The sequence below is a fragment of the Candoia aspera genome, chromosome 2, assembly GCF_035149785.1.
Source record: "Candoia aspera isolate rCanAsp1 chromosome 2, rCanAsp1.hap2, whole genome shotgun sequence".
Lineage (NCBI taxonomy): Eukaryota > Metazoa > Chordata > Lepidosauria > Squamata > Boidae > Candoia > Candoia aspera.
This window is the reverse complement of record NC_086154.1, coordinates 87,429,910-87,455,611: the sequence shown is the minus strand read 5'-3', so window position 1 is coordinate 87,455,611 and position 25,702 is coordinate 87,429,910. Positions and strand designations below refer to the sequence as shown.

The following is a 25,702-nucleotide window of genomic DNA, read 5'->3' as shown; positions in this document are numbered from 1 at the left end:
GCTATCATCAACACAGCTTTTCTTAACAGGGACAGTCTGGGAGGGAACAGTAAAACAAATTCCCCTCATCTATTTTGAAGAAAAAAACAGTTTTGTCAGTTTAGATAGTATATTTGTCCAGTTTTTGATGTTATGTGATTTTTAAAAAATTGTCTACTCTTAAAAAATGGAGTAAGTCCTATGAGACCAGGTTTTCCTTCTAGTCACTCATGTCTTGGTCACCTTGAATTGCAATACATTCTACATGGGGAAGTCCTTGAAGACCACCTGGAGGCTGCAGTTGGTCCAGAATGCAGCAACATGAGCAGTTATGGGAATGCCACTTTATGTTCGTGTGTGTAGAGAGTCACAGATATGGCCTTGAGGGAATATTCAAAAGCCATTACAGAAACAACAAGGGCAGAAGCATTCCTTACACTCTGGGAAAAGAGATAGGATTAGGAATAGGCTCCGACTGGCTCCCCACTGATTCAACGGGGCATATGAGGGAGGGAAGGTAAAACACAAGCAGACTTGCAAGATTCTGTTATTATAGCCTATCTTAATAAAATATAGCTATAGTCTTCCTGTGGAGTTGGTTTCTTGCTCTGGTCTACCTTGTAGGGTTGACATGTATTGCCTATGCTATGTGAGTTAAACAGGTTAGGCTTCTGTGTTCAATTCAAGATGCTGGCTGTCACCTATAAAGCTCTTCATGGCATAGAGACCATCTCTCTCCCATCATTCTTGCCGAACCCAAAATTTCTGATAGGCTTGTTATCTGGTGGGACTTTGGAAGTGTGCCTTCTCTGTTGGGCGACTGCACTTTGGAATAGCATCCCTGTGATGGTTCAGTGCCCCAACTCTGCAAGATTTATATGGAAAACATTCTTTTCCCTGAGTTCTGGGATAGGCTGGAATGTATCCATCTGGTGTGGAATGGCTGTTTTGGTTAATGTATGTCTGTTCTTATGCTTTCTGTTTTGATTACTTTTTGTTTTGAAGTACTGTATTTGTTTTTAATCTTAACATCACCCAGAGTCCGTGTTGGGTTGGGAGGCCTTAGAAATCAGACAGACAGATAGGAAGACAGACAGTTGCGTTTTTTAAAAAATGGTGGTACTGATTTTTTTTAATGGTCTTTACTTTTTATGGATGCGAGTTTAAACCATAATCTGACCTAAGTCCCATTAATGTATTCATTATATCATTTATAGAACATCACATAACATTATCCTGAAGCTAAATTATCCTGTGCAATCATCCCTATAATAGCATAAAGGGACTGCCAGACCTTTCTTATAGAGCTGCAGAGATATGCAGTAAACACCAAAAAGGTAAGGCAGGGAGACTGGCAACAGCTTTAGTCAGATGACTCCACACTACACCAGAGGCATGTTCTGAGAGCAGGTGAGACTGCAGACTACATCACAAGCATCAACTAAAATCTGAAGTAGCAACCAAGATCCCTAAACTTCTTTGTAAACACAGCCTATCGGGCTTGCCTGTAAAGACAAAAGTGAGAGCTGTATTTCTAGGTAGGATGAGTGAAATCAATTTATTTCCCAAACTCTGTAGGAATTGGTGATAAATCAAGAGAAATAAAGTTCATGTCTACATGAGATAGAGTCAGGGGTAAGGGAGACAGAAGCTTCCAAACCAGCCTTTCTCAACCTTTTCACCCTGGAGGAACCCTTGAAATATTTTTCAGGCCTCGGGGAACCCCTGTACCTTCAAGCTCAAATATAGGCCACAAGTTACAAAATTATTATATTCATTTCATGGGTAGGCCTGTATATATGCACTAAGAGTGCTCTTAAACTAAAAGAATGAAAGTTACCTCTTAATGTGAAGTTGCCTGAATCTGAAATAATTTTGAAAATAAATAATGATCTCCCAGGGAACCCCTGGTGACCTCTTGCAGAGCCCTAGGGTTCCATGGAACCCTGGTTGAGAAACCCTGTTCCAAACTCTTAGAAAGAGAATCATGATACTGTTGCCCCTAGTGTTTCTTTTCTACCTAGGTGCAGTTCTTTCTTAAAAGCCTGATAGGTCTGAAAAGTAATGTGAGAGCTCTTAAGTAGCCCTCAAAGGAGATAACAGATATAAAGCTTGCACTGCAGAAGAAGGAAAAGGACATGCTTTAAGGCTGAGTCACAGTCCTTCCCTGGACCAAGATGCATACAGCTGGCACCCAGGGGAGTCAAAGGACGAGAAAAAGAAACCTCCTTTCATTTGCATGGCCTCATTTCATTTCATTTCATTTCATTTCATTTCATTTCAAGAAACCTCTTTTCATTTACAGTCACTGGCATATAAGATTCCAAAAGCTAAAACCTAACTGAAACTAAGAGCAACTATTTGCAACCTTATTATGAAACAGAAACATGCAATGAAGAGACGCTACAAGCATTAAGCATTTTCCCCCACACATTTATTATTGAATAATTTAATTAAAATCCAAATTGGTCCCACTAGAGAACACAAAGACAGATTTCCATAGGACTTCTTAGGGGAATATCTGCTCATTTATTTATATCCTGCCTTTTCCTCTGGAGCTCAATACTTCCTTCTCAGGCTTAGTTTGTATAGTGTGCGGATTGCTGTTATATGCATGCCCAGGAGACCATAGCAATGAAGGTTTCCTATACTCAGTTCACTGGGCTTGCACGAAGGCTGGACCACTAAATGCCACCCACAGTTCCAGGCTGAAAAGGGTGTCTGGGGTTCTTCCAGCCCCTTAATGATGGCTCCACTTCGGGTCATCCGGCTGAGCAAGAAGCGGGAGGGTGGCTTAGAACAGTGGAGTCGCCAACATTCCACGGCACAGCCCAACTGCCACTTCTGGAGTCTGCCATGGGGACTTTTTGACTGAACGTTTTTCTCCACAAACCCTTGTTAGAACCAGCCCAGTTCTCAGCTTTTCTTTTGTCAGCTTTTTCAGCAGCCTCGAATTTGGCTCCATTTTGTTCTGATAACCCCTGACAGGCAGACAGAGTCCTGAGCCCCTTTCTATATTTTTTTTCCAATATTCCGTTAAGGTAGAAAAATGAAAAATGCTGATTTTTGCTTGGAAAATAGTTAATCTCTTAAGAATTTTGCAAGGCTCCCTTCTGTGAAAGGGAAGTGAATACATTTAGGTCGTATTCACAACATGTGCAATCATGTCAGTTAGAAACCTAGGACTACTTCCACACAACACTCTAAACTTGCTAGTGTTAATCTTATTTAAGTTTTGTGGCTTAATATTGGGTGAACCCAGGCCACTTCATTAGTTTAAGGTTAATGTAAACCTAGAAAAAGGATTATTTTAGTATCCAGCTTAAATGTGTTGGATAAACATTGCCTCAGCACAGTGAAAGAATTGGGGCAGAAGGGACCCAATGAAAATGAAAATTAAGATGTAGTTATATTTTCAAATAGGGAGCAACTTCAGTTGTGTGCCTTTTTTCAATAGGCTAGCTGAGAGAACGAGACAGTTCATGTTGTGCGCGTGGATGTGCAAAGGTCAATACAAGAGACTATATGGCATTAGAACCATAAATGGAATGCCCTAGATTTTTATCAGTAGTATTTTCAATGACATTTCTGGCTTTCTCCTTCAATCAAAATGTAAATCACAGAGAGGGGAAAAAAGTGATCTGCAGCTATCTTATTACAAAGGTTAGAAATTCAATTTGCCTTCCCAGCCACAGCATAACTGTCGTATTTTTTGAAGATTAGCATTTAGAAGGATACACCTACCTAGTATTTGTACTTCATGGGTGATTCCATAGACATCTATCAGCGCCCAGAGAGGACCAGAGACTTTGATGCCACAATGAAACAGAATTGGCTCTTCATCATTAATGCTATAGAAAACTCTCCCATGGCGATCAACCCAGAATGCCAGGACATTGTCCCTTAGTGCAAACCTCTCTGGCAGAGCTTTAGCCCAGAAGCCTGGTCGGGTTACCAGGTCCGGACAGGCATACTTCGGTATGTCATCGGCATTCATCTGTGCTGGATCGTGAGTGGTGAAGCCAAAACGCAATGCCCCACTCCAGCCATGGTGCACAGACACCAGCTTCAGACGCACTTTCTCATAGAGGTGAATAGGACGATTAGTGAAAGTGATGCCATTGCAGAAACTGTTCCTTCGGATGGCCTTCCGAGAATAGGCATCCAGGCGGATGTTTTTTCCTTTGGCCTGGAAATGGAATCGTGGAGGCTCAGTAATGGTGAGGACAGATCGCCTCTCATGGTTACCATTGGGCAGGGTATAGTAAGGCCTGTGGGATACTGGGCGGACCTGATGACTGGTTTCTGCAAAAAGAGGGGAAAAGAAGTACTTAGTTAGAAATTCCTCACAAAAATCATTCTAAGATAGACTGTAACCCTAAAAACAAAGTTCCTTCATTTATTGAGCTGTGCAAGCTCTGTGCTTCAGTAACAAAAAGTTAAATAAATAAAAAATTGGTACCGTCTTATATTTGCAAGTTCTATTCTTTGTTTGCAATTTTACTTTGTCTACGTTAGAAAAGCTGCCTTTTGAAACCAATATTTAACTGGAATCAGAGTTGTAATGCTGTTAAGCTACATGTTGCTATTGCATTAACAAGTCAACACTAGTTAGCAATGGTGCAATTGATGGGACATTCTAAAGTGGATTTCACCATTTTATTGCTATACAATGTTTAAAAAGACACTGCTTGAACAACTATCCTGGTTTTGAAATAACTATAGGAAGTTATTATTATCTATCTATCAGGGCATTTATATCACCTGAACTTTGATTCCTCCCATTTCACAGTTCAGAGGATTGGATTCTATCTCACTTCAGATCCAAGGCAGAGGAGGGTCCCCTGGCTAGCTAAATGAAATTTTTTATAGACTTTGTACAGACAAAAAGACAGTGCCTCCCTTTTTTCTAATCCAATAGTGAAGGGCTTCATGAAAGGTTTGGTTCACCTTTATCCACTGATAACCTTCCTATTCCCTGCCTGATGCCTTTCCCTCATCATCTCCAGGAACACTTTCAAGCCCATAACCTACCACTTCCATTCATCCATCACTGAAGATAGTAATTTAGCTTTCTGTAACATCAGCCTGGCAAGCAAGATAATTATGTGCCTTACATTAAGATCACACTTCCTCATTTTTCATAGGAATAAAGCAGTCCGTCATCAGATATGCCTTCTTCCAAAGTCCACCTCCACATTTCAATTGATTCAGGACTTTTTATTACCTACCCTTTCCCCAATCTCTTGATGTCAGAGATTGCTCCATTCTTTTGATACTTGCCTTCTATTTGGGTCAAACAATGTTGTCCCGAAAAGGGTGGCATTTAATTTTGGGTAAGGCCCATCAAAACACTGGGCCTCTTTCCCAATATATTCCAAATGGATAGTGACAATAATTAAACTTTGTTAAGAGTCAGCCAAACAGTATTGTTCTCTTCAGATCTGTGCACATTCTATGAGAGTGAAAGCAACATGCAGCTTTTTCCCCCAGAACCCTTCTACCACAGCCATGTCAGGCAGGTACTTCTGATTAGCCTTCTATTTCCATTCAACACTACTTTTTGATTTTCATTCTCAGAGTGATGCAACCTTTGGACAAGTCTTCCTTTCCTTGATCACCTAATGACTAGTAGTTTTTCATCCAAGTAATAACATAGCTGCTCACCCATAAATTACAGAGACCATGATGAAGAATTGGTTACTTATCTGCAAATGAAGTTCTTTGATGGATCATCTGTGAATTCATGCAATCTGTGCTCTTACTACATTTAGTATCAGGTAATCCCATGTTCCTTTTCAGTTCCAGTTCCTTGGAAATTGAGCCACATCTAACCATGCTTGAATAGGACATCTACCAAAATTCTATGAGCTCTAGAAGATTCAGAGGAAGCTCTCTGCAGGTGCATGTGTGAATTCACAAAGGACCACTCAAAGAATTCCAGTCACAGGTAAATAACCCGTTCTTTTAAACTAGTTTCGGGTCTTGTGTTTTAATATAAATGGTATGAATTATTCCTCATCTAATTCTTCCAACATTTAAATATGTGGATAAATCAAGCTATGTGAAGCAGTCCAGTACATATGAGACCTGATTTTAAAAAACTGGCTGCTATGAAGCTGTTTTTGTAGGGTTCTAACTTATGACTTTGCCTTATGACAGGAACAGTGTAATGGCAAGTATTCAGTAATTATTTCCATTATTTGTAATGAATCACACATACCACCTAAAACAAGATTAAAGGTTTTGTTGTAATCAACTACAACCAGGAAAAAAAAAACCAAGAAATACAGCAGCAGCTTTATTATTCTGGCTATTTGCCACTATAAGTAGCTATGATCCAAACGTTCATATTGCTGAAAGGGAAAACAAAACATACACTTCCAATGATTACTAAAGTATTTATTGAATTATACTTGTCAACACACTGAGAAATAAGGGCATGGCTAATTCAGTGTGCCCTGCAATATGCAAAAGTTCTGGATGGAGAAGAAATGGTCTAAACGACAAATGGGAGGCAACTGGTTAAGGATATTAATTTATTATTCTTACCATTATCAGGTGTCCTTAACAGGCTGCAAAAAGATCTTACTTCCAACAATGGGAATATGATAAATACTGCACTGATAAACTAGATGCGAAGCATACCTAGAAAAAGCCCCTATAATGGAAAAATAAAAAATAGAAACAAAGGCAGCCTAGGGATAACAGCATGAGCTGTTGAAACCACATTTATTGATTTCCGTTATCTAGGGCCTATTTTTCGTTTTGTTGTGGAAAACAAAAAATTGAAAAAACACTGAAAAACTTGACAGCCCTAAGTTAAATTTCTGACAATTTGTATAAATGAGTTATGGAAGGCCAGAGCTGAGATTGCAATTTAGATATAAGCATCTCTGAGACCCATATATTCCTACTATTGGATGGTAGAGAAAACTGCTTACAAAGAATTGGTGGCTGTGGGAAATGAGCATGTTTTTCTATGTGCTGGTTTTCTGTGTGTATTTTATTTTAATATGGGAATATAATTCAAGCATTTGGTGCCATTTCTAATAGGCAGTGTGAAATGTTTGTTCTACTTTATAGTTTACACATCTTCAACCTCAGTCTCTCATTTATACAACAAATGAAACCATCTCAAAGTTCACATTGGGATAAATGAGAAAAGGAAAATGCTGCTACCGCTTTCCCAAGAGATTATTTATAATTACTACTTATTTTTATCTCTATCTGCTCCCCACCCTCCAATATTATATACTATCAATGAGACAAACAAGGAAAACAAAACTTCACAAAGCTATATTTAATTTACCGGAACTGATGGGGGGCTCCACCCAATTTATACAATGCAACCACTCTTCCATTAGCTCAACCTTTCAAGCATGCAAAAGTCCCCCAAGTCTACAAAGCAGATGGGAGTGTAACACAAATGTCAATTATAGAATGTCATTTAAAACACTTCATTTTTTTGTACCCTATTGTTTCTGGTGAGCAATCAAAGCGACAAGCAGCATTTATGACAGAAAGAAAATATTGCAAGATAACAATGCAGTTTAAAAATAACAAAATAAATATTACAATCATCCAACATGTAACATCTGTTCAAAGTGATACAGCATGTCTTTAGAAACTGCTTAAATGCTGAGAGAGCGGGGCTATGTGCAACTTCTGAAGGAGCATTCCCATGACTTGGGGACCCACTCCCCTGTCCTAGAAATACAAGAACCTCTGAGAGTGGGGCATCTTCAAGAGGGCCTTTCCTGTCAATCTGAAGAACCAGACAAGTTGTAACAGGTGAGATGGTCCACTGAAGTTTTTGCTGTATTGAACTTAACCCAGGAGTAGGGTTACAGTGAGTCACTAAAGACTGTGGGCATAATTCCCCACTTTTTGAAGAACAGGATTTTGTTTTAATAACTTTTTATCAACTTTAATTCCACAGAACATATATTAAGTGGAAAAAAAAGTTATGACAATTTCAAATACTGGGGATAACCAATTAAAAACAACAACTCTTAAATATTAACCCATCAGTAACTTTAATTTCTGGTTTTAATTGGGTTTTAATCTGGTTTTAAGGGGTTATTGTTTTTATTGACTTCTGTATTTTGTTCATTGGTTTTGTTGTTTGGTGGTTTAATTATGTGAGCTGCCTAAAGTCACAAATGTGAGATGGTCAGCTATTCAGACCAGACCAAACCAAACCAAACCTAAACTGAACAGCCACCAAAATATATTAGGTGAATTTTCTGAGGAACTGGGAAGATCCAAGGAGGCACAATTTTTCTGAAGTAAAAACCTGTCCCTGGCTTGTGTCCTTTCTAGTTGTATCATTAAACACAGAGATGTTATTCTTGTTCATCTGTGTACATCCCAGTTATTTTTGCAGATTTGTGGATAATTTTGTGGTGTTTATCTCTTCCTGTGAAAACAGCCTAACGGTACAGTCCTCTGGGCATCAATCCACTAAGCCCAGTCAGGTTTATTTTCAAATGAGCAAGCTGAGCAAAAGGTGTTTTCAGGGCAAGGGGACAGCTGATGAAGATGCAGGGACAGGGACTAACAACACAAACAGTGCTGGCAACATTATCTCTCCAGCGATAGACAAAGCAGACCCAATCCATAGCTGAAGCTCTACCCCTCAGGAGACCACATGGATACTTCCATAATGTAAACATGCAGCCAAAGATAACTGATAAACCTTTCCAAATGGAGTGAAGTGAGATACTTAATAGATCTAAACGAATAAATGGGAAGAAACTGCTTTTTTGCTCTGCAAGGCAAGTGTGTGGGTCGTTCACCAACCTCTTCCCAGAGATTCAGCCAGAAGCCCTGAGAGGCCTGTAATAATTGACAACTTTCTGTAACATTTCGGCCACAGCAACCTGGGAATTTCACCTTCTTATATATTAACACCTAACTATGTGACAGACATGAAGACGTGAGAAACACCTGCTCTTTCAAGGTTCTTTTTAAAATAATAGCTGTTGGAACAACATAAGCACACAATTTTATCTGTAAAGATAAAACTGATAAACAGAAACAGAGACAACAATTTTACGCTATTACTTTTCCTTACATTTATCTTAAGAGCAGAGAGATATGGGGAAAAAAGGACAGAGAGATACAGTACTTTGTTGTATTTTCTCAGTAGTTTAATGACTGGCAGTCCACAGATAGGCTTAATGGGAAACACTCTTTGGCAACTGAATAGCGGAAGTTTTAATCATAAACTTGTGGAAGGCCATGATAAAGCCAAACAGTCCTGAATCAAAAGCCATCATACACAAATACATTAAAGTAATAAACAAACAGCCTTTTGTGAGTCAGCTGCAACTGATTTCCAGTTATCACTTTCTGGTACAGTATATAGTATATATACTGTGTGTGTGTGTGTGTGTGTATAGTGTGTATATATGTGTATATATACACACACACACACACAGTATATACACAGAGCCAGTTTGGTCTAGTGGTTAAGGCACCAGCTAAAAACCAGGAGACTGGGAGTTCTAGTCCCACCTTAGGCCTGAAAGCCGGCTGGGTGACCTTGGGCCAGTCACTCTCTCTCAGCCCAACTCACCTCACAGGGTTGTTGTTGTGGGGTAAATAGGAGGAGGAAGGAGTATTAAGTATGTTCACCACCTTGAGGTATTTATAAAAATAATAAAGGTGGGATAGAAATAAAATAAAATAAATAATAAAAAATATGCAATATGAATTTGTTTTGGGGATTGCAAAATTATCAACCTCAGTTCTCTATAGTACGATAGTGCTTTCACAACCCAGTCCACGTTCATCACTACTAGAAGGAAACAATTTGTATCTGCCCCTTTGATGGCATATATCTCTATAATGGTGGTCCTTCCCTTCTCCTCTGTTATCCAGTAAGAGAGTACAAGTACCATCGTCAGACAGTGTGGCTTGAATGCCGTGGCTAAGAAAGAGGGATTTAATGGGAAACATTTTAAGAACTATAACCTTTTGCACAGAAACAATGGTGTTTCAGTATCTTCAAACACAGTTCAGTATCTTGCACTGTATAAATTGCACAAAGGTGTTCCCAAGGCATGAAAAATTTGTGTGTAACTACCTCCAAGGTCTTTTGTATGAGCTCTGATTCATGTCTGCTAATAAGGAGAAAAGAATGAACAGAAGCACAGTATTTTTTTAAATAACACAATTTTCTATGTATTTATTTATGCAGTGTATACATGCAAAGAACTCAATGATGTCAAATGAGGTGGAAAAGCAACTGGAAAGCCACAATGCCACCTTCATTCCTAGCTGATGACCAGGAAGCGAAGGCCAGAGGTTATTTTTTTATAAAATAAACAGGATAGCATGTTGTGGTTATACAATAGGAAATTATCCAAAAGGAAATGAATGGATACCTTATTTATAATGCCAAGCCTTAGTAGCATGAACACCTGTCAGCTATCCTTTGGAGCGGGGGTGGGGGGATTGAGTTGGCTTGAAGCAGAAGAAGCATTAAGGCAATGGAAAAAATATTCAAATTGTTGCTGTGCAGTTGTAATTTTGAAGCAATACACCTACTAACTTAGAATTAGCACTCTCCACAGAAGAAGGGGAAGGAAGAGTGGCAAACCATTTCCATGCGTTAATACTTATCAGTGTACAATAACCCATTCAAATGGGACGATTAGTCCCTACCAAACCTAGGCTTCTAATGAAAGGAAAATTACAACTGCATTATGTGACAGGAGATGTCTAACCCAAAAAAAGTTTTGGAATGTTTTAATGCACAGGAAATAATACTTGAAGTAGTAACAGTCAGTGGCCATATTCACATGCCAAAGTACACTACAGAGTTACATGAGCTACCAGGAATGTAGAAGTTCCCAAGTTTTATTTATGGCATCGGTAGATACAGTTGAAAATCTCCTACATTAAACCCTGGAGACTGTTGCTACTCAGAACAGATAATATAGTGTCAGATCAGTGTTTCCCAACCTTTGGTAAATTTTAGATGTGTGGACTTGAACTCCCAGAATTCTCAGCAAAGGACATGATTGATGAGGAATTCTGGGAACTGAAGGCCATACATCTGGACATGGCCAAGGCTTGACTTTATATGCACATTAGGAATTGTGGCTTTAAACAAACTCTAGTTTAATACACAAGGCACAAAGACTAATCCAGACATTAAAGCTGGTTTATTTAGCAGCTGACTAGCACCTAATGACAAACCAAGAATGTACGAAAACACAACTACATCTGGGTGCAGACCAAAGGGAGAAAGGCAGAAGAGAGTTTGAGACTATTTATGCAACAATCCCAAATTATTTTTTACCACTGCATACAAACTTTATCAGTGACATATACTAATTGGCCATATGGTAACTTACAACATCAGTATGTGGTGACATTTACTGGCTAAGTCAGTATATGAACTACAACTACAACTTTAATTAGACACCAGGCATCTTTTAAAAGTGTTGGGATTGCAATTAGGCCAACCTGGCAGAAAATAATGGGTTGCGTTCTGACACCTCTGAAAGCTGCTAGGGTGGAAATATTACACTTATGGTCAGCAACATTTAGCAGTGGGGCGTTTCACATCCATCACTCTAGAATTGAGGCATCTGTGTACTATCCTTATAATGCAATAGAAGAAAATGAAAATAAATTCAGAGTGAAGAAACAAAAGGAAAATCTTTGGTACTTGAAGGAGGGAGAAGCTTCACTTTCCATCATGTAATTGTTCAGAGGCTAGGAGAAAGGTGATCTGTATCTACTTCATCTAATAGTAACATACATTTTCTCCTTCACCCATGTCTCCACTAGCTAATTAAAACAGACACATGAGGATTTGGAGGAGTTAGCTGTAGAAAGTCCCAAATGCTGAAACTCACCCTGCTGGATGCTGAAAAATTACTGAATGTCAATACTAAGAGATTTTATTTTTTGTTTTTTAAATATGATTAATGTGACTTAAAATCATTGGTTTGCTTTTCTTGTTTTAAAGAAAAACAAGAAAAATGAGTATTAAAAATAGTTATTATGCTTGGTAAATTTCTGGTATTGTTTGGCTCTGGAACTGAGAAAACTAGAATGACAAACAAATCTTTTTTTAAATCTGAATTTTACTAACCTCAGTAAAGCTATTAAAATTCCATTTTAGAACCAAACTACTGTAAACAGTATTCAAACCAAAAAGTTCCCAAGACACACAAAATGCATCTTGCATTCTTTCCTCCAGTGCATAAATCTATTCTGTTTTTGTTCTCAGCCATACGTCAACATTACAATCACACAATATTAACCTCTTGAACATTTGAGAGGTTTAAATTGTTTGGGGTCTCCTGAGAGCAATGCAAAAATCTAGACAAGCTAGAATAATGGTTGAAATTAAAGGCCAAGTTTAAAAAAGCACGCACTTCTTACTAAAAAGCCCATAGGAAAAGTGAAAGACTATCTGGCATCAATCACAGATTGCTACATGATGATTCAACAGATATTCACCCATAACCCAGACTACAAAATCCCACAAGTAGAGAATAGAAGGAGAATCAGACAAGATGCCTAGGGATCAAATACAGCCAGAGGACACATTAAGGGAAAAATCTGAATCCCTCCCAACATTGTTAATCAGGAACAAAAATATATTTCAACAGGAGAAAACTGATTTTTAACTCCAAATATGGCATTAAATTAGGCTCTGAACAAGAATCAAACCACCTACTGTGTCTCTCCAAAAGTTCATCCCGAATAGGTCCACTGCTTCCAGCAGCCTATCCCAAGCTGCGGGAGACTCACTATCCCATAGGAAATGGAAAAACATCTTGGGTGTGGAAAAGAATTCTTTCTGACCACAATAAGCTACAGAAACTGAAGCATCAGATGGAATATTATGCTTTGTTAGGGACTGAACTCTATCTTGAACATAGTTAAGACTCTAGAAAAGCAAACTGAATTTGTGTTCTAATGTTGTAGAGCATCTCTGTCTGCTACTGAGAAGTGTTTATAAAATAGTCATATTATAGAAAGAAAACCTTTTGATCCAATTAAACTGGAAGAGGCAGGAGCAGAACCAACTTAAGAGGACCTGCTGCAAAGCAGGAGAGGACCAGTTGTTTAAGATAGAAGGATATGCTCTTTCTTGTCCCCACTGTTCCCACCATGACTACATTTTATATGGCAGAAACAGTTATCACCACTCACCTTCCAGCTGCCCAACAGCTGGTTATGGTAGGCATCACTCTTCGGGCAACCTTGGACATTTCAGGAATTCTGCCTCTTTTATAGCCTTGAGGTATAACATTTTGTCTCATTTGCACAGGAACAATTCAATTAAAATACTTGAAGGTTTCAAGCTTCTGGGAGCTTCCATTTCATGTTACACGAGAATCTAAAGGTCTCCCAACTGAAGTAGGAGTGTGCAATTTCTGCTGCCAGAAGGGCTGCACCAGGTTTGAGTGGCATGTCATGGGCTATGTTTCATAAGAGGGCCAAGCCAGAATCTTGGGGGGTGGGGGTGGAATGAGAGGCATTGAAGACACCAGTGTTATCCTTTAACCATACACCCCCCCAAAAAAAACCAAAATGAAAAAGAAAAAAATTCAGTCTCACTACTTTGGGGATGGGTGGCCCACTTGTAGCCCCTTGGCCATAACTTTGAACTTGAGCTGTAAGCAAAATATGAAGTAGGAAGCAGGAAATGATTGATGCAAAATGCTGTTAAGCCAGTGGGTAATTACCTAAAGCAAAGCATGACCTACAGTTTAAGATAATCTCCATATATACAAATTTTGATCTGATCTACACATATTTATTTGCAAATTGGCTGCAATGGATGCATAGGGACTGGACAGGCAAGGAGCACAATGAATATGAAATAAGCAGGTGAGACAAGGCCAAATCCCTGGCCTGGTGGGTGATACTTGTTCGTTTTAATCTGTATTTTTACTTGCTACTTTTAAAACTGCTGAGAATCAGACTCCCTTGTCAATTTACTGCAGATCACCTGCAGATCTACTTAGAGATACTGATCTACTTCTGCCCACTTTAAAGTATATGAGACAAGAGCTCCAAAGATCCTTATCAACAAGTCTCAGAGCTTGTACTCACAAATCAATTGCTTTTTCATTTCACTTTGCTTTCTCCTGAGTATTTAAAATGTTTCAAATGAAGCTTCTATTCCCTTTGTGAATATGCTGTGGAGGTTTTAAGTCAGAAGTTATGATAGTGAGAATGTACATGTAATATAATAATTGTGGAATCACTTTGGGAAAAGTGTTTGTTCAGTATTTCTAGCTATTACCACATAGGATAGTCTCTTTGAAAACACCTTCCATACTGTTTGCACCATGCATGATGACCTCATGTGAACTTTTAAGTGGAGATGCAAATAATTTGGGAGCTATGAACAAGAAAAAGAAGCTTTTAACCACAATTGCTTCAGTATTCTCTCAGAGAAAAAAGCTTATGCTAAGCCTTTAATGATTAATACTTTCAGATTGGAGCACGAAATGGATATGCAGGCAGACATGACATACTGGAAATGTATCTGTAGATAAAAGGATACTGGAATGTTAGAACCATTCTAAGTGGAATAACAGATTTAATTAACATTTTAGAATAGCACATTCTTAGCTCTAACAGTACAGCTCAGAAATATACCAATGCAAAATACAGCATCCTGAAATATTTGGATGTAATTCTTTTTTTTAAAGCAAGATTTAATTTATGAATGTAAAGATAGACTTTAAGGCATGGGAAATGTATGCTCTGAATGTGCTAAGACAATCTCTGCTGCAATTTTTTTTCAAGGAAAAACCATTGTTTTCTTATCAAAGAACCAAAACTGCAAATTAGTATACGTTATTTAATTCTGTGGTTTTATCTGGAGGACAAGAGATTAGGCCTATCATAATTTTATACATGCTGCTTCAATGTTATAGAAATATGATCATTCTAAGTGTGGTACACTCTATTTTGAGATCTCATGGTTCAAATGACATGACCAATTTTAATAGTTGGGCTGGGGTTGTAATTCTGACTGTACTTCCTTATCCAGATTTAAAGTCTTTTAAATGGTAAGATTCTCCACTTCCATCAACTAAGATAGGACTATTTAAATGTCTAGAAATGGCAGAGATGAGAAAACTATTAAATATGCTATATAAGAGATAGCAATCAGAAAAAACAGAATTGCTGATAACAGACTAGTTTTTATAGATGAAATCAGCTTGTATAAAAAGTGTATCTTCTTTTAAAAGATATTTTGAATATGAAATGGACAGCATTCTCATGCAATAACCAAATCATAGATTCAAATACAGTAATTTTTTGGCGGTTGTTCCTTTTTTGCCTGCCAGTGAGTTTCATGCACCAATTGATTATGTTTGTTATTTCAGCTGTCTCATGCTCCCCCCCATCCCCCAAACTGGTTAGAGTTAAGGTTAGTGATCAATGGTTGGCTGTAACCTGTGCAAATTTATGCACCTACTACATAATCACAACAAGGATATTGTACCAATTAAAAACTTTTTGGACATTTTTAACACTAGTGTTAGGCAAAAAAGAAACAAGAGCCATTTTCTCTATACATTCTGAACTGTGCATATGAAAGAGAAAGCTACTTATAAGGAACAAGAATTTGAGAAAAGGTACTCTAATGGTTTTGAGGTCAAGCTTTGATGGGTTAGCTGATTGTAAAGATTCCTAGAAGAAAAGACATAGCTTCTTTAAGAGTGAACAGATTTCTAGAGGGAAGCAAGTCTAATAAAATCTAGACCAAGGAAGGAAGGAGAACGATAGGTGATAGGAAAGGAAAATCTACAAACAGCGAAAAGTTAATGGAAAATGCATCCAAATTCCTAATTCAACACAACCTCATACTAGATCAACTTCATTAGTTTCCTCGAAAATATCAGATTCATAAATATTAAACAAATGTCTATGTGGCATGACAATGAGTATGTTCACAAAACATGCTTAATCTTATTTTTGAACCCACTTTCCGGGTTTGCAAAATACGTTGAACCAGGTTGGGTTCCGACAATACACTATGGCACAAAAAGAAAACCCAAGATAAAACTAACCAAGCCTGTCAGGTTAGTTTATCTTGCAAATACTGTACATGTTTTTTAAGGTTTGGAGAATATTAAACTGTGCTGTTCCTAATTTTATGTGTTTCATTTGTGACTTGATTCTTTTTTCCATATTCCAGATCAGAATCCTATGACACATCCTAGAGCAATGGATTTTTATGTCAGGCAGTTTCTTTAAAAGTAAAAACAAGCTTGTTCTCTCTGAGGGGGCAGCTTATTCAGTAACACAGTTCAGTTATAAAGACATGCATAATAGAACTCTTAACTTAAAAGTGAAAATGTAGGAAGAAGGCCTTGTCCTTTTGGTTGAATATACTCTAGCCATACTAGAATCACAAGCCAAACTACTGTAAGAGAAATAACTGCTGGCTGATCTCAAAGACCACAAGCTGGCAAACAAGAGTATGTAACAAGGTAGGTCTTATTTTCAGCATTTGTATTATAACAATTTTAACTGTAAGAAAGGCTGTAATAATAAATTATCACTAGATTGCATGCAAACTTGATGATGAAATAGTCTAAGACCCTCACTTTTTTTCCTCCCCTCTTATATAACACACATGATTTATAATGAAATGACTGGTTTCAGATCCTCACATGAACAATGATAGTGTCTCATTATCCTTTCTGGCAACCTGGCATCCTCCAGATGTTTAAGATCCCTTGCTATCAAGGTTGATTAGAACTGAAGCTCAAAACATCTGGAGAATACTTGCTCTTCTGTTGAACATTAGGTTACTACTATATATCAAGCAGAAGCAAGCCTTTGGTTTAGGTATACCACTCTTCTAATCCATTTTTTGTTTGAGGGCATCTGAACTTTACACTGCATTTAAATATGGCTGTTGCTATCGATTCTGCATTGTTTCTATAGAAGTATTTTTATATGTAAACAATAACTATATCATATATTTCTAATGTTCAAACTGAAAAAAATATTTTGAGAAAAATGGAATTCTATGGCTTGTGAACCATTCTATTACTATTACAAGGGCTGTATGTTATCAGGGTGCATAAATGTTGCTCTACTGTTTTACAGTGCCTGGAGGCTGGTGAGGCTTGGATGGGGAGGAACCGTCTCTGCCTCAATCCTATCAAGATCAAGTGGCTGTGGTTGTTTGGGCCTCTCAGATCTGGGGATATTTCATCTTTGACTTTGGATGGGGTAACACTTCCCCCTTCAAGGATTGTACACAATCTAGTGATCTTCCTGGACTCACAGCTCCTGCTTGAAGAACAGATGTGAACTATGGACAGGAAGGCCTTTGTACAACTTCATCTGGAGATCAGGGGGCCCTTCAGACAGTCACTCATGTCCTAGTCACCTTGTGGCTTGACTATACTGCAACACGGTCTATATGAGGCTGCCCTTGAAGACTGCCCAGAAGCTTCCACTGGTCCAGAATGTGGCGGCGCAAGCAGTAATGGGCATGCCTCGGTATGTCCATGTAATACCTCTGCTTTGCGAGCTGCACTGGTTGCTGGTTTGCTTCTGTGTGCGATTCAAGGTGCAAATTGTTACCCATAAAGTCTAGAAGTAATTTCTGATAGTTGTAGGGCCCTCTGGAATATGAAGCTGCATCAAGACAGGGGAACTGCCAGAATCTGAGAAGATGGAGGTGTTAAGCCATACCTTCGGATTCAATATTTTCTTCTAGATTTTGCTTTATTTTGCCTCAGCCATAAGCATTCTGAGTTTCAGGGTCTCTTAAGAAGTATCTCTGCAGTTAAACTTACCCTCCTCCTATCAGCAAATTAAGCACCACTGAAACTTAAGGGTATAAAATAATTTACACCAATTCAACTATCTATTACATCTTCCATTAACTCACCAGAGTGTCTCAAGGCAGCTTTGGAAACAACCCAGGAAACCCAGAGAGATATATGGGAAGATATTTTTATATCCTCAGGGGAATGTCTGTGCAATATCCAAGCTGCGTGATTGTTCTAGTAGTTTTTGAGTCCTGTGGAGTTAATCTTATTGGAAAGATCAAATTATTTTCACTAATGTCTTCAAATATGCATGTTTCAGACAAATATACTGTACATGGCAATGCATAGTTGAATGTGTAGCTTGGCTATGATTTTATTATTTATATCAGAAGTTGTGATGTGTAGTTTTTTACCTTATGATGTGGTCATTATTTGACTGATTTTTAAAAACCTACTTTTTTATACTAAACTAATTAACAAAAATATAAATATATATAATGGAATTTATGAATGGTAAAAGGCAGTATTAACTTCAAATGTAATCATCATATTAAAAAGGGGGGAGGAAAAAAGTCCTGGAAATTAAATCCAATTAGAACAAGTCCAATGAGTTGATGATCATGTGTGAACCATCTCTTGGTTTCACTCCTAAGCATATGCAAAAGTCACACTGAGAAAGCGCACCAACCATTTAGTCCCAACAACTTTACAATCGTAAAACACTGCTCTTTCAATAATGTACAGATTTATCTTTAAAATAAATTATTATTATTATTTGTTTTTGTTTTTGAAGAATATAAAAATGGCCAGTTTGGAAAAACAAGACTCAGCAAAGAAGGAGAGTTATTAAAAAGAATGAAGAGACAGAAATAAGTGATTTGTAGTCCCTTGTAGCATTTTCATGTGAAGTATGTCTAATAGCCAGTAAGATAGGAGCTTTGGAAGCTTTCCAATTTGTTGTAATTGAGTACATCCATTTGACACTCTAGTATTATTTCTCTAATATTTACTCCAGCAACATTAAGATTAGAGGCAGGTCCACAATCTTGCAGCTCCTGGTAGAAAAGTGGATGCAGGCCATAACCAGGAGGGCCTTTGGACAGTTCCTTCTCTGTGTGTGGGTGTTTGCTTTGGCTATTCTTGAACTGGAAGGCACTGTTGATGGTCACCTCAAGATTACTGCAACTCACTCTTGCAAGTGGTTGTTCTTGAAAAACATTTGGAAATTGCAGTTTAACCACATTACACAACCACTGTGGAACTGCAGCAGTTGCCAATAGGCTTCAGGTACAATTCAAGGTGCTGGTCATTACCTTGTGGCTCCAAATCTGGGTATCTCTGAGACTCTGTTCACCAAGCCCTTTGCTTGTTCAGTGAGATCCAAGACAGAAGGCTTACTGAAAGTTCCATCCCCTGTGGAGTGTTATCATGAGGGACCTGAGGGGCAAACCTTCTTGATGGGAGCCTCCTTGTCTAAAACAGCCTACCCCCATAGATAAGGATTGTCCCATCCCTATTAATGTTCTGGAATGCTATTAAGGCCTAGCTGCCTTAGAGGGCCTTTGGGATGTGGAGTTGAATGCTGAACAGGCTTCTGGCAAAGCGGCATCAGGCATGTGATGATTACTGTGTTGATTTGTTGTGCATTATAGTTTTAGTTACACTTTTTGGGGGAATGTTTTTAATCTAGTTAGTGTTAGGAGGAACTGCAAACCACTCAGAGACAGTTTCAGTGAAGTTGCCAAGTAATAAATAAAATAAACAAACAATATAATAAATCTATCAGATTCTATTAATATGCCTTGCTTATATGTTGAAACATATAATGAGGGTAAACACCACTGGTTCATTCTACTTTGCACCATGTTGAACACTTTTGATATGCCGAATTTAACTATGTTCTTAATCATACCAATTTTCTTTTGAAAATGTGTACTTTTTAAAGAAAATGCAAGCATTTTCACTCTCTACTGCTTTTGTGTAGAGTTTGTTTCAATTCACTTGTCATTCAAGCTACAACCTTACATACAGTATGTTTAGCCACACTGAACCTAAGACTTCTTCTGAATAAGAATGCACAGGAATAGGATGTCAAGTTTCCAAATTTTAATTGAGGAATTTTATTAGCTACTATCACATGTCTTTTCCAAATGCCTGCCATAATCTGAAATTAAAGATCAAGGACAGAAAGCATTCAGCAACCTCTGATCTCTCTAAAACTTGGCTATAGTATCTCGCTTAAGCTTTCCATTGCAAAAATGGATCCAAAGATTTTATATTAGGTATTAAATATGGAGGCTGGATTGGCATCTAAAAGTTATTCTATGTTAAAACCTTGTACAACACTGACAATATGACAAATTTGGGGTCAAAGTGCTAGTGATGTGAGCCTACCACCACAAAAACTAGCTTATGAACTTTCCCTCTCTTCTTTTAGAAGAATATCAGGAAAGACTGTATAATTCTTTTCGTTGTATTAGGGCATACTCACATTTTCATTAAATTACTGTTATAAAAGCTAACATTAATATCTGTAGTTGTTAAAGTATTTATGCAACTTTCTATCCAAAAAAATATCCATTATGACTGAAAATAGTTTTAAGAGGTTAGAACAAAGAAAAATGATAGTATTCTAAGATAACATTAACAAAAGTTCCTTGCCTTTGTCATATGCTACATTGAATTAGCAGTACATTTTAGCAGAAGTAGTGTTCTTGCCAGTCTATATTATGAGAATAGCTATCAAAGAACTGATTTGACACATGAGCTGTTGGTCTTCAAAACTAGTTGGTTTGTCCCCACTTCACTTGTTCACAATTTTGTTACAGCATGTTTAGTTTTGTTTCCAATACATATGGAAATGATGTATTAGCCTGTATGCACTTTAGTGCACTTTGTTTTCTACACAGACAGGAAAAAAAGCCCACTGGCTGAGACCGGAAATCCACTCCAACTTCCTTGATTCAAAGAGTCAGTGCATTGCAGCAGAATGATTAAATAAATTAGAAAAGTAGGGAAAATATAGTTTTAAAATAAAGGATTGTAGTTCGGTATAGCTAGTGAGCTCCCTAAGAGATCTCAAACTGGAAGACACAGCTCAGGTATATAACAGTTACAAATGCCTTCAGCAAACATTACACTATTATTTTTAGCTTTAGTATTCATCCTTGTAGAAAGTTGTCTCTCATATATTGGGGGAGAGGGGCGGTAATATAAATCTAATAAATAAATAAATAAATAAATATATTATTATCCACAGAAGTGATCTTTAAGGAAAATCATTAATATCTGTATTATTCCACTCTTGCATAGATATCACTGAGAGAATGAAAGAAAAAAAAGTTTGCCTAAGGACTATCAGTGAATTCCAGTTAAACCAAGATAATTCATTCTGTGCTACCTGATTTATCCCACCCCATCCCAACTTCTCATGGTTGACCCTCTTCATTATGGGTATTTAGAACTCCAAGCATTTTTGGCCAAAGCCCATTCTCTGAGCTGGAGATGATACACCTTCTACCTGTCATTTATATTCATGGCACGGTACCATCACATTAGTCCCTATATTTTGGAAGACAAGAATTGAATGTGGATGTTTATGTAGAGAGAACAGCACAATCTACAAAAAGACGGCAGTACAGATTTAAGAGAAATCTTAGTCTGCAGATTCGGGGTAGGGGGTGGGGGGAAAAGTCCTGAGATAGAAAACCCAGAAAACAATGAAAATGAGCACGCTCAATAGCCATGGCTTGCCGACTGAAGGGGGCGGAGGGAATGGAAAATTGAGTGGGAGAAGGAATGGAATCAAGCATCTTGGGGGTGGGTGGGTGGGGGGGAGACCGAGATGACATGGAACATTAAACAGAAGCATTCTCTCTGCAATGTTAACTGTAGGTCCCACATGCAAATACTAGTTGTGAAACATTTTGCATGCTATGATTTAATATGACAATGATGCAAGTGCTATGAATTCCTATGTGCACTCCTGCCAGAGCAGAATATTTACTATTTTTCTGGGTGTAGTCCGGGTATAAAAAAGGGTTCCCCCCTACTTTTTTCTCTTCTTTCTGAATGTTGTATTATAATATAGAAGTATAATAAAGAAGCAAATTACAATAATCCTTTTGTAAATGGTTGAGTTGAAGTGTCCTAATTGAAATACAATTGTCAGTGTTCCCCTGAAGAAAAGTTGAAACAGTTGGAAAAGTTACTTTTTTTAACCAGCAATCCTGCTACCTCTTTCAATTTCAATACCCTCTTTTCTTAAAGGACCTTTGATGCTTCACTTCATGAGACAGCTGCAAGAAAACAGCAGAAGATCACAATCTAACTGGGATTTGCTACACTAGTTGGAATTAAGGTCCATTGCATTCAGTGAGACTTACTTACGGATAGAATGATACAGGAAGTCACTGTAAAAATATCCATTATTAATTACGATTGTACTGCAGAGAGAACATATTCTGTCCAACGCTGTCTATGTTCATAATCCAAACCTGTTTTAACATCAAAGATTAAACTGGACTGTATTTATTCTGAGACTGGGCAAAGGACAAATTAAATGGATCCTCTCCCAAGGGACAAGCCTACAGGTACGATCATCGTACTTTCTAAGAAGGTTCTCAGTGAAAGTGTGGTCTAGATGCAATAGTTCTGTTAGCTGCAAACCTTCACTTACTCAGCCACTTCTAAACAGGGCAATTAGAGCTCTTTTTAGCCATGCGTATCTGCTAGGCACACACGAAGAACAGATGCAGTTTTGTTTGTGAAAGAGGAGGAAATCACAGGACTGCTTCCATTCATGTAAGTAGGATGGAGAACCATATTAGTGGTAGACCTCAACATGTCACAGGGCTTTCTCTTTTTAGAGAACCACAAATTCCATTCTGAACAGGGCACTGAAGCTTTTGAAAAAATGTTACTTCCAACACGTCTGGACTCACAATGATCCTGGATGATAGCCTGATGTTAAAATGTAAAATTACAGATAGTTGGCAACAGGAGGAAAAATCCTCTAGTAAGAATGCACAGGCAGAAAATCAAAATAGTCAATGGCCTGCTCTTCAATCACTGGATTATTACATAGTTTTTTTCGTTGTTTATTCGTTTAGTTGCTTCTGACTCTTCGTGACTTCATGGACCAGCCCACGCTAGAGCTTCCTGTCGGTCGTCAACACCCCCAGCTCCCCCAGGGACGAGTCCGTCACCTCTAGAATATCATCCATCCACCTTGCCCTTGGTTGGCCCCTCTTCCTTTTGCCCTCCACTCTCCCTAGCATCAGCACCTTCTCCAGGGTGTCCTGTCTTCTCATTATGTGGCCAAAGTATTTCAGTTTTGCCTTTAATATCATTCCCTCAAGTGAGCAGTCTGGCTTGATTTCCTGGAGGATGGACTGGTTTGATGTTCTTGCAGTCCAAGGCACTCTCAGAATTTTCCTCCAGCACCACAGTTCAAAAGCATCGATCTTCCTTCTCTCAGCCTTCCTTATGGTCCAGCTCTCACAGCCATATGTTACTACGGGGAACACCGTTGCTTTAACTATGCGGACCTTTGTTGTCAGTGTGATGTCTCTGCTCTTAACTATTTTATCGAGATTTTCCAAATTTGCTGGCATATAGCATGCATGACCTTGACAGCATCATCTTAATTCAAACATACTTTTCATATGCACTGTGTAAGGAATCTAAATGATAATGGAAAAAAAATCAAATTGCTTTGTTCATTCAAAGAGGGAAAAATATAGCTTTCCCATTTTGTTGTAGTTTATTTCAGTATTGTCTTCCGACAAAAAGTTTCCAAGACTGCTTACAAAAGGTTAATACAAATACAACATTCAAACAATAAAATATAGTTCATTAAAAATAAATCAAGACAGTAAACATGATTGCTATCTTGATGGTTTTAATTTCAAGTCTGGCAGTTTTTCTGGGGAAAAAAAAGCCTTCTATTATTCAGAGTAGAGCTCATATGCAAAATAAGAATGTTTAAAATTGGCCATATTGTACATGTTTTATATGTAAAAAGAGGGCGGAAAAAGTGGACACGTCACTAGAGATCAATATACTTGCCCAACTGCTGGTTGTGTTAAACCAAATCAGGTTTGTCACTCTTGTGGCTTCAGTTTCCAGCATGCTGATAAACAGTATACCAGACTTATCAGCAATCTGGCATACCATTATCTGTGAAGAGGAAGTTTTTGCAAAAAAATAATATATTGTGAAAGTACAAAGTACTAACAACGAAGTATGAGCAAAACTATAACAACTACTGTTCCTTCCTTCTAACAGAATGTCTTGTGGCATCTAAAAGACAAAGAAATATATTATGAGAAAAATATGGAATCCACTGCAAAAAGACTTAGCCTCATAACATTTATTCATCCAAAGTACACAAATTCATCTTGCTGTAGTTTTTCACCATGTATATATAAGTTGCTACCAAATGCGTACATTAAACATTGACCTCTGCCATTGATTTGGTTTATCAAGACTTCACTAAAGCTTTTTAGTAAGAAAGAAAAGGTGTGGACAAGGTTACCAGTTTCAGATGTATATTCATGACGGTAAGGACAGTACCAGTTTGGCACATCTTGACCAGTTTACCACAAGCACAAGTAAAGCCTAGTTACCCTAAACTAGGCTCTTCAGCATAGAAACTACCTTGGAAGTGAGCATTCTGTTGCCCATCACATCAACTAGGAAGAACCTGCTGTACTGACACACGCCTACAGATACGTCATCTTTTTAGATGTCCTTATTCAGCCTTTATTCCTTTTGTTCCTTCTGACAATACAAGTACAGGTAGTCCTCGCTTAACGACTGGTTGCCTAATGACTGTTCAAAGTTACAACAGCCTTGGAAAGGGTGCTTTACGGCCCATAAATCACTTCCAGCTGTCATGAAGGGTTGCACCACCTCCTGCGGTCATATGATCACATTTCAGGCACCTTGGCAACTGGCTCGCATTTATGACTGGTTGCCAAGCTCCCTGCGATCATGTGATTGCCATTTGCAATCTTCTCTGCCGGCTTTCTGGGGAAGCCGGCAGGGAAGGTTGCAAGCAGAGGGGACGGAGCGGGGGGAACCCTTCGTGGGGCCGCACGAATGGAGTTCAAGTCCTGAAGATTTCTGTTTCGTTCCTGAAGCCCCACCAAGGATTTCCCCTCTGTGCACGGAGGGGAGGGGAAACCTTTTGGTGGCCTGTGAATGGAGTTTACATCCCAAAGATTTCTGCTTCGTTCCTGCACCCCCACCAAGGATTTCCCCTCTGTGAAGGGAGGGGAGGGGAAACCCTTTGGCAGACAGCTCTTTCGCTCTATCCACTTAACAACTGGGAGATCACTTAATGACCACAATGGGAGTGCTGGGATTGTGGCCACTGAGCAAAGCAGTCACACAGGCATCTTGCTTAACGACCAATTCACTCAATGACTGAGATTCCAGTCCCAGTTGTGGTTGTTAATCAAGGACTACCTGTAACATTCTGGAATTTGCTCTTGAGAAATAACTGATACAAGATTGGTAAAGTTATGGAGGAATACAAAAATCTAGTCTTAATTTTCAAACAATCTATATTGACTTATTGTGGATAATAACACGTTGTATCCTGGAAAGTAAATCCCATTGTATTCACCAGTCCTTACTTTCAGGTAACTATATAGACAACTGCAACTTTAGACTCTTTTACTGACCTCCTATATAACCCCAGAATATCATTCTTCAGAGATGGAGCAGAGCCAATTATTTTTAGAGGATGGGGAAGGGTAAGATTCTGCTTCTGCAAAATGGAAGGAATTTTGTTTGGCATTGGAGAAACAATTGCTTAGACCTTGGGATGAACCAAAATAGTTACACCAAAGAAGAGAAAACCGTATTTATAAATTAAAAATAATCTCAGTCAACAGAAGAACTAAACCAAAAGAGTTGCTAAAGTT

The 25,702-nt window shown here is 38.3% G+C and overlaps 1 protein-coding gene across 3 annotated transcripts in view; it reads right to left on the bottom strand.

Annotated features, from left to right (window-relative positions):
- NEURL1B (neuralized E3 ubiquitin protein ligase 1B) overlaps nucleotides 1-25,702 on the bottom strand; it is a 442,008-nt gene that overhangs the window by 393,447 nt on the left and 22,859 nt on the right. For all 3 annotated transcript variants that reach the window (XR_010067158.1, XM_063292399.1, XM_063292401.1), the window contains exon 2: nucleotides 3,724-4,284. Coding sequence is in view for 2 of the 3 variants with exons in the window: in XM_063292399.1 (XP_063148469.1) it covers nucleotides 3,724-4,284 (561 nt within the window). In the remaining variant the exon portion in view is untranslated. The remainder of the gene's footprint in view (nucleotides 1-3,723; nucleotides 4,285-25,702) is intronic.